The sequence below is a fragment of the Ochotona princeps genome, chromosome 13 (genome assembly GCF_030435755.1).
Source record: "Ochotona princeps isolate mOchPri1 chromosome 13, mOchPri1.hap1, whole genome shotgun sequence".
NCBI lineage: Eukaryota > Metazoa > Chordata > Mammalia > Lagomorpha > Ochotonidae > Ochotona > Ochotona princeps.
In genome coordinates this window covers 47,481,871-47,491,094 of record NC_080844.1, presented here as the reverse complement: position 1 = coordinate 47,491,094, position 9,224 = coordinate 47,481,871, and the positions used below count along the sequence as shown (strand labels likewise).

At 51.9% G+C, this 9,224-nt stretch overlaps 1 protein-coding gene across 10 annotated transcripts in view; it reads right to left on the bottom strand.

Moving 5' to 3' along the window:
- Positions 1 to 1,789: 1,789 nt before the first annotated feature.
- GBF1 (golgi brefeldin A resistant guanine nucleotide exchange factor 1) overlaps positions 1,790 to 9,224 on the bottom strand; it is a 124,374-nt gene continuing 116,939 nt past the window's right edge. For 6 of the 10 annotated variants that reach the window (XM_058671831.1, XM_058671832.1, XM_058671835.1 and 3 more), the window contains 12 exons: positions 8,925 to 9,078; positions 7,538 to 7,766; positions 6,540 to 6,700; positions 6,181 to 6,427; positions 5,856 to 6,061; positions 4,538 to 4,688; positions 4,296 to 4,426; positions 4,040 to 4,141; positions 3,652 to 3,765; positions 3,358 to 3,538; positions 3,086 to 3,214; positions 1,790 to 2,640 (listed from right to left, as the gene is read on the bottom strand). In XM_058671831.1, the coding sequence (XP_058527814.1) occupies positions 2,363 to 2,640; positions 3,086 to 3,214; positions 3,358 to 3,538; positions 3,652 to 3,765; positions 4,040 to 4,141; positions 4,296 to 4,426; positions 4,538 to 4,688; positions 5,856 to 6,061; positions 6,181 to 6,427; positions 6,540 to 6,700; positions 7,538 to 7,766; positions 8,925 to 9,078 (2,083 nt within the window). In that variant the 3' untranslated portion in view covers positions 1,790 to 2,362. The remainder of the gene's footprint in view (positions 2,641 to 3,085; positions 3,215 to 3,357; positions 3,539 to 3,651; positions 3,766 to 4,039; positions 4,142 to 4,295; positions 4,427 to 4,537; positions 4,689 to 5,855; positions 6,062 to 6,180; positions 6,428 to 6,539; positions 6,701 to 7,537; positions 7,767 to 8,924; positions 9,079 to 9,224) is intronic. The other 4 variants (XM_058671833.1, XM_058671834.1, XM_004579913.3 and 1 more) reach the window with 1 other exon arrangement.

Genomic DNA, 9,224 nt, shown 5'->3' with positions numbered 1-9,224 from the left:
AAAGCATGAGAACCAGCGTTTCCTTCTGGACTTTGCCAGAACTTTGACACTTCTCCCTGGAGCTGTGTGGCTTCCACATTACTGTGCTTTTCTTTCTTGCTAGTCTGAATGAAGGCCTGAGTTTCTCTTGCAGCTTCTCTTGCCTTCTAAGAGGCAACATTTTCAAAATCATGCATGCAAAGACTGCTTTTTGAGGATTTTTAAGAATTTATTTATTTTTATTTTTACCTTGTGTAGAGCTAGGATGGTTTTTCTTTGGGCACGTCTTGGATAACCCATTGGAGGCAGATCATTTCAGCCAACTTAGTGAGGCTCAGATCCTCTGCAAAGTGACCCCTGGCAGCACACATTGAGGCTGTATTTCTGTATCAGATCATGTTAGTTTGAGCAGATACAGCAAAATCAAGAAATATGGCTGAAGTTTTGTGGATGGGCTCTAGCAGAGCTGCTGGTGACCCATCGTTTTTTTCAGAGCTACAATGAAACTACATGAAAAAACTGATCTGTCATCTATCAATCAAGGAACAGAAAGATTTTCACTGACAGTTTTTCTTTGCTGCCCAGCAGGTAGAGCATTAGTTGTGAACGCTCCAGCTTCCATATTTTTGAGATCCATTGAAAGAAGCAGAGTTACCACAGCCCTTTGTTCACTGGATGGTGGCCTTCAGACTTGTTGTCACCAAGCATTTTCCCCAGAAACACATAGAAACTTCTAAGGGGCTCAGACAGGAGAATGGAGACCCCTACAACTGGGGCCAAGGGCCTCGTGGCCTCACGTCCAGCTGGCTATAGAGTCACACTTCTCTATACTTCCTCATAGCCTGCTGGCCCCCCTTTCATTTTCCTTAGAGCAGGGTTGGGTGGGATTTGGGGAAGAAGGGCAGTAGGGAAGAAGGGCAGTAGGACACTAGGTAGGAGCATTAGACCTCATGTCATCATTGTCATTTTCTATAGCAGCCATTCCCACTGTGACACCCAAAGGAAGTGGCTCAAGCCCTGACTCTGTGTGAAGTGTCACTGGCGCTAAAGAATCACCCGACCAGCTGGATGCTACATCCACCTCCCCCGACCCTGTGCAGGGTGTCAGTGCCGGAACTCTCTGTGAGAGCCCAGCTGGGGGAGCTTCCTCTCTTGCATCCCAGAAGGGAAGGCTCCACTGAGGTGGGGGACGCCAAGAGGTAGATTCTTCCACTGGAAAAGCTAAACACACGACATTCTGACTATCCCCCTACAGTGCCTGGGTCCCCAGGGGCTGTCCCACCTGCCTATGCACACCTGCACCTGCTCACCTGGCTGCATGGGAGAGAAGGGGAAGGTCCCTTCACTGCACTGCCATGATGGGCTGGGAGGGCTGGGAGAGGGGAGAGCTGTTCCTCCACAGCTGGGAGGCAGAATGAATGCCCTGGGCCTGCCAACACATGGCTGCAGCTTCAGGCAAGTGGCTGGGCCACTTCTGATGGGAAGCTGGTGAACTCAGCTCAGCTTCTGACTTCAGTTTGGCTTCTTCCTTCTTCCCTCTGACCTCAGGCAAGGGGTGTCTCCCATGTCTGCTCTGAGCAGTTATGAACAAGTGGAATGCCCAGGCACCTGGAACCCCTCTGATGACAGATGGGCACCACTGTGGCACAGAAAGCACAGCAGTGGTGAAGCAGTCCCGACCCAGGCACCGGCTGGGGCAGTTACTGGCAAGCTGGCCTTCACTTTGCCTTTGCTCACAGAAGGCCCGAGTCCTGGATGATAGAGTGACTCAACCCGTAAGCTCAGGGAGGAAAAGCCAATGATATTGATGTTGATACCAAGACATTTATTACATCATAAAAAGTCCATCGTTGTCCCATTTTCCTATATGTACATGCTCCTGCGGGCAGCCCCCCGTCAAGCCACCAGCCCACAATCTATGGTGCTGATTAACTCTCCAAACTGACCAACTAATTCATACAGGAGAGGAAGCACCAGAGGAAGATGCTCCAGGGCTGAGGGGCATCAGGTGGCAGAGGGGGACAAAGTGCAGAGTGGTTGGGCCTGACTCTCAGCCTGACCATGGGCAGCAGGGCACATAGGCAGGCACTGTAGGGTTGGCACCGGGATGCCTCCCCAGAGATGCAAGCCAGAGAAAGGCTGCAGGTGGCACTCGTGTGCTCTCTGGTTGAATTCCAAGGACTGAAGAGCAGAGGAGGAAGAAGATCCTGCAGTTCATCAGGGGTCCCAGCGAGGGGGCTACAGAAATTCTTTTTCCCAATCCAAGGGGCAGCGGTAGCAGCTTGGCCTGGGCTTGAAGAGACTGTGGCCTCTGGGACAGCTGGTAGCAGGGCCAGGGACAGCCTGGTGGTAAGTTTCTGTCCTGCTGCGTGCAGGGCCTGCCTTAGTTGACCTCGGAGGTGGAGATGGAGTCTGTGGGGCGGGGAGTGGCCAGCAGGGGCACTGGAGAGGTGGCTTCAATGAGTGCCGGGTTGAGAATGATGGGCAGAGTCATGGGTGGCACGCCCACTTGCAGTGGGGAGGCCAAAGGCTGCAGAATCAGTGGGGACTGAGCCCGCGGTGTTGGCCCCTCAGGGGTGGGGCTCAGCCTGCTGGGGCTGGGGGCCCCCGGTGAGCTGGGCGAGCTGCTGCTGGTTCGGGGGCCCTCAGGCTTCTCCAGGTCTGTAAGGAGAGCAATGCAGCTGCAATCACAACCCTCCCACTCCCCGGCAGATATGGGTCTCTGTTTCTCCCAACTCCTGCCCCAGCCCAGGTGGGAGGCTCCCCGTGAAACTCATTCCAGGGTTCAGCTACCTTCTATCATGCCCACTTGCTTTGCTGTGCCCATTATTAGGTTTATTCTGGTCAATTTCTACTAGAATCCTTAAAAGGCAACTTGTATGTATTTCTTCTAAGTATGACCCAGGTCTCTCCGGCCAAACCCAAAAGGTTCAAGTGGTGAGTTCATCAGAGCTTCTTCAGTCTTGCCCACAGAAACTGGGCCACCTCCTCCAACCCCCCAGCCCAGCCTTGGCAGTTCTGTCAGGGTTCTTGGCTAGCCTGGGCATTCCCTTTAGCTTTGTGCTTCCTGCACACCCTGGGAGCAATCCAGTTCCAAGAGACTTACCACACGTCCCCAGCTCAGAAGGTATCTCTGGGGCAGGAGGATGGCTGGGGGTCCTGGGGTCCCCAGCGGCAGGGGCGAGGTGGGCTGAGATGAGAGGCTTTTGGCTGTGAGGCTCCACGGGCACGGGGTCTGGGGAGGGCAAGGAATTCAGATGGCAACTCTTTCCAGCAACCCTTTTCCCTGGCCATTCATGTGTCTTCCCACCTGCCCAGGGCACAGAGAACTAATGCAGCTTAGGGGACTCGGTGATGAAGCTGGGCTGAGCCCCCTACCCTGGATGACGGTCTGCTTAAAGAGCTCATCTCGGAGGTGGGGCAGGAAGCAGTCGATGCGCTCCCAGGTGATCTCCCAGAGGGCCGAGGGGCTTCCTCCACGGGCATCCGCGCTGTGGAAAATCTCAGCCGTGTCCATCACCAGCAGCATGTTCTTCAGAGACTCGGGGATGGCCTCTGACTGCAGGTGGGTAGCAGTGGGACCAGGAGAGGAGGGAAAAGCGGCCTGGGTGAGGATGGCAAGAGGGCAAGTGTTCCCAGCCAGTGGCAGAAGTGGCCAATGGTGGGACCTACCAGTAAGTCACTGGAGCCTGCATGCATGTACTTGTCCATGAAGTCCAGGATGGTCAGCCAGAGGGCCGCAAAGGTGGACAGTGACAGCAGTGGAGACAGGTGCTGCAGGAAGACCTATGGCCAGCCAGCCCATTTCAGCCAAGGGTAACACAGGAGCCTTCTGCATCCCTCTCTAAGGCTGGAAGGCAAGCCTGCTGTAACTTGTATGAGAATCTCACGATCATAGACTCCTCTGAAAACCAGAATCCTCCCAGATCCCTGCTCAGTTTCCAAAAATGGGGGTCCTGAGAGCCTACACTGCATCCTTACATCCCATCAGAAGCCCTGACTCCTGTCCTTGAGAAAAAGCAGGTGTGGAGAGAGCAAGTGTGTAACTGATGAGCAGTACCTTGGAGAGCAGTGTGGAGGCCCTCATCCGGGTCTCCTCCATCCCACCAACATCTGCAGGGCTAATGTTCTCCAAGAGCTTGGTCAGGAGAGGAAACAGCACCTGGTGGAGAGATACCTCCAGTGTCTCTACAGCAGGGTAGGTCAGGGAGCCAGGGGCACAGGGCAGAAGCCACAGACGGACATGGGAGGCCCCTTGGGGGGTCTGGCTCTCTCTGGGGAGGATCTGAACTTGAGGACACAGTGGTGAGTCCTACCTTGTTGAAACATGACTCCCACTCCAGGGCATCGAGCTTTTGCAGATCGTGTACCAGCAGTGCTCGCTGCAGGTAGGTGAGTGCCTGCATCCGCACCTGCCGCCGAGCATCACAGCACAGGCAGGCGATGCCTGAGAGCAAGAGCAGTGTCAGGGCCCACCAGATGGCTGGGTCTGGGTGCCCCCCAACCGCCAGCTCCAGCTGCACGTCTGCCCCTACCCTGCCTGATCCCCCAGGTTTACCCTGAAGTAAAGGGCACCAGCAGTGGGCCCAGAGGGTACGTGAATCAGCTTCAATCTTGTGGCCACTTGTCTGCAGATGGCGCTGCTCCTCTGCCCATGAGCTGTAGATAGAAGCTGCCCGTGTGTGCAGGGTGTGCATCAGGTCTAGCAACTGCAACCACAGAAGGGGGCAGATGTGAGTTGGGTTAGGTCTGATGGACCCTTCCTCCCACCCCCCTCGCTGTCCCTGAGTCCTCAAAGGGCTCCTAGCTCTATTCAGGCCATGCTCCGCCCTCTTTTCCTTGACTTGACAGGCTGGTGGCTCCAGTCCTGGCCCATCTCTCAGTCAGGCGTTCCTCACTGTAGAAGAGACTTGAGAAAATGTGTGGAAGAAGTATTCAACAGCATTGAAAGATGCAGTGAGCAAGGCACTTTCAATTCTTCAAAAGCAAAGCAAAACAAAACAACAAAATCCCTCCAACTATTTACATTTATTTGTGAGAGAGCCACACAAAGTTCTCCCATCTACTGGTTCATTCTTCAAATGCTCAAAACAACCAGTGTAGGGCCAGGAAAATGCCAGGAGTCTAGAATTCAACTAGAATCTCCCCCGAGGGTAAGGGGAGTCCAGGCGCATGACTTTCTGTTGCCTCCCGAGGGGCACATTAGCACGAGGCTGGAAGAGCAGAAGTGCCAGGACCTAAACTGGCACTATGATGTTGAGTTGTGCAGGTATCCTAAGAGGCAGTCAATGCAACTCCTGTATTTTACTGCTGTTACTTCTTTTCAATTCTATTTCATACTCTCATCTTGTTAATCTCATTTTAAAAAACAGAAAGCCAACCTTGGGCCCAGACATGTTGATGGTTAATGGTGTCTGATTAGATTGAATACCTTTCCATTTTCAACATAGGGTACTTAAGGCAACTCATTTTCCATTTATCTGGTGGTGTAAAATCTGCTCACAAAATTGCATCTGCCTGAGTAGCCAAGAATAATTCTGGGAGAAGAGAGAACAAACTGACAGGCATGTGTGCCTCCAGGGAGAACTAGTGGCTGGAGACAAGAAGGTAATGGAACTAGCCCGCATTTGCCTCCCTTTTGAACTTTACACCAAGGACATAAATTACCTACCCCCCAAATGAAAACAAAAACCTTTATTTAAAAACCAATTTATGCAGACAAAAAAGGCACACAGGTGGGACCTGGATAAAGGGCTCACTATGGAGGTTGTGGTTGAGGGTCCAGGCCCTTCCTGCCAGCCCTGGCTTTCCCTGGCCCCACCTGGCCCCACATCTCAGGTGCAGGGAGGAGAGAAAGGAAAGGGTGCCGTACTTACGTCCTGACTGACCTGTAAAGACACCGTATGGTAGCTGGCAGGCACGCCTTCATCCTCATCTTCATCGCTATGCCCACCCCGAGTGGCATGTTGGCTGGAGGCCCGAGGTCTCCGAAGCATTGAGCCCTCCTTGGTTTTCTTCTTAAGGCGGTTTCCTTTGCTGTCGTATTTGTGACTCTTGCTCCGTTTCTCCTGGGACTTGCATCCTGAGCACAGCCAGAGCCAGCTCACAATTCCACACTCAGATACCTCGCCTCTTTCCCTTCCTTTTCCCAGACCCACATATTCACTTGGCTATTCAACTGCCCCTTATTACATGACCTACCACCATTCAGACTGGCTTCCACAAAGATGCGCAGAGTTTTCACACAGAGTTCAAAATTGTCGGGTGTGATGTGGGCAGCATCACGGACAATGAAGGACAGCGATTCCACACACTTAAGCAAGGACTTGGTGTCGTGTGGCCCCAGATCCAATCCCACTGTTAGGCTGTACTGATTAACCAGCGGGGAAGGGCCTGGCCGGCTGGGTCCCGAGCCCGGCTTGGAGTTGTCAATGTCGTCCTTCCCTACCTGTTAAGTACAGAGAGGAACTGGAAAACCAGACTGGAGCCCTAGCTACCCTCAGACACCCTTTCAGAGGACCAGGAGGAAAGACTCATCTGCTGCCCATCCCTTCACTTACCACTAACCAACCACTGTTGACTACATCAGCATCTGTGGCTGATCGGTGTATCTTTCCAGGCCGGCCATGGTCAGTATAGACCTCTGAGTCGGAAGTGTACCCTCTGTCCAGGTTCATGTCATTTTGATGGTAGGATGGGAGCTCGCTGTCAGACTGGGCCCCTAAACCACGCAATGGGAAAGGCAGAATCAAGGTGGGGATGGGACATTGGGATAAGGGACAATTTAGGTTCTCAGATGCAGGTGTTTAACTGGTCTTCCTACTCTCTGGCTTGGCTTACTTTCAGCTTTTTCACCAGACAGCTCAAGCCTGAACAACTTCTTTTTATAAAGCATTAGTATTTTTTTACTTAAGAGAGGGAGATAAAGAGGAGAGGGGAGGGGTAAGAGGAGAGAGGGAGCTGTGTCTTTCATCTGCTAGCTCACTCCCTAAATACCCACAACAGTTAGAGCTGGGTCCAGGCAGAGCCAGGAGTTGGGAGCTCAATCCAGGACTCCCATGTGAGGGGGCAGTGATATAACTACGTGCACCAAAGTGCTTCCTCCCAGGGTATAAATTAGCAGGAAGCTGTGACCAGAAGCAGAGCCAGGATTGGATCCTGGCAAGGAGATAGGGATGTGGTGCCTTAAGAGGTATGTTAAGCACTGTGCCTGCTTAACGTTTGTTAACACACATGCCTGCTTCATAGCTTCTTTCCTGACCAAAAAGGGCAACAGGCTAATTTGGGCTCCTTCTGGCATCTTGTAGCAGCCGTTAGGGGGGAGTGTGAACAGTGTCTGGCAGAACAATCATTAGGACCGTAGGAAGCCTGGAACTTTCTATTTGCCTTCGTGCTATTTAGTATGTATGCACTGGCTGCAGGGCAATGGACGCTCTGGCAGGTATATGGCAGAGGCCGATCCTGGCAGATGCAGTAAGCTGTGTTTTGTTTTCCTGCCCCAATCTCTCAAACCATAAGCATTTATAATCATGTGAATCCCCCTGGGAAAAGCGCTCACCAGTGTCAGGTGCATCAGTCCTGGCTGTGGCCTGTAGAGCAGCAGCTGGAGGCTTCACGCCTGAGCCGATGCATTCCAGCAGTGTGAAGAGAGTGGCCCAGTCATCGCCCGAGTGGATGTTGGCTGCGTTGGTCTTAAGGAGTTCATGGAGCCCATAGGCAACCTGGTGGCTGACTCGGGATAGCACGCTGGGCTTCATCAGCAGCAAAATTCGCAGGGAGAGCAATACCTGGGATGCAGGGTGGAGAGCAGGAAGTAGCAGCAGACGCACAACTTCCTACCTAGCTTTCTTTCCTACCGGCCCCCTCAGGCCAGTGAGGAGAATTTGGTTAGGATAGGAGTTAAAGGTGCTGCTCATCTTTACCCACATTAAAAAATAAACAAAAAATCCGAGATAGTTGTAGGTTCACATGCACTGGCTTTATTTCCCTAGTATGTAAGCCTCTGTGTGTTCATTTCCACATAACTGGTTAAGATGCTACACAGTCTTAGGCACCACAGGATTCCTCGTGCTGCCCTTTCATAACCCCACCCATATTCTCCTTCCTACCCCTAACCCCTAGCAACAAATCTGCAACTACTAACATTTTGTCATTTCAGAAATCTTATAGAAGGGTGGACATTTGGCCTGGTGTATTTTTAAGTATTTTACTTTATTTAGAACACCTATAAGCTATAATGTGTTTTTTCACTTATTTGAGACAAAGAACTTCTACCTGATGGTTCACTCTCCAGATGCCTGCAAATTCTGGGGCTGGGCCAAGGCTAAAGCTAGGAACTCCATTCAGTTTTGCCATGTAAGTGCAGGAGCCCAGTTACTTGGGCCATCACCCTTTATTCCCCAGGATCTGCATTAGCAGGCAGCTGAAATCAGGAGCTGCAAACTGAACCCAGTGACCCTGATACAGGACATGGCCATTCCAACTGGTGTCTTTGCTGGCAAGCTGAATGCCTGTCTTGGTATTACATTTGTAATTTCAGTTTCCATGTGGTCATTGTTAATATGCGCATATAATTAATTTCTGAAATGTTGATCATCTTACATGCTATGGACTTACTGAACTCAGTGATTAGTTCTACATTGGTTCATTATGTGGTTGACTATGGAGCTCAGAAGGGTGCCAAGAGCTAGAAAACGAGGTAGGGGCAGCAGTGATCCAGCACTCCGGAACTCTCATGGAAGCCTATAGAAGTACAAAACACTAGCTCCATGCCTGAGGCCTTTCAGACTAATCCCGTCTGTTAAGACTATACCAACCCCACAACCTAGTCTCTGGGCCCCTGGTAGACAGCACTACAAGAACTCACTGTGTGTGCTCATTTCTGTAACTGACACTGTGCTTTAGCCCTCTGAGTTCCTGCCTGCTCTCAGGATGCGCCTGCTTACCTGGCCACTGATCTCCTCCCTTCGGAGCAGCCGGATGGCCAGGCGCAGCAGGCCCACTACTGCTCGCTCCACAAGGAAGCAGAAATCTTGTGCTTGGACACAGAGGTGGTACAGATGATCTCGGACTGTCTGCCACACGCAGCCCACACGATCCCTGCAGACAACATTAAGAAATGAAGACAGTCTCAACCAGGGAGGACACTGTGTAGTAAGTCTCGGGCTTTCCATAGTTCACTAGTTACATATCCTAAGCAGTGAGGTGTAATAAGCAACATCTCCCTCTACTGTCGACTGTTCTGT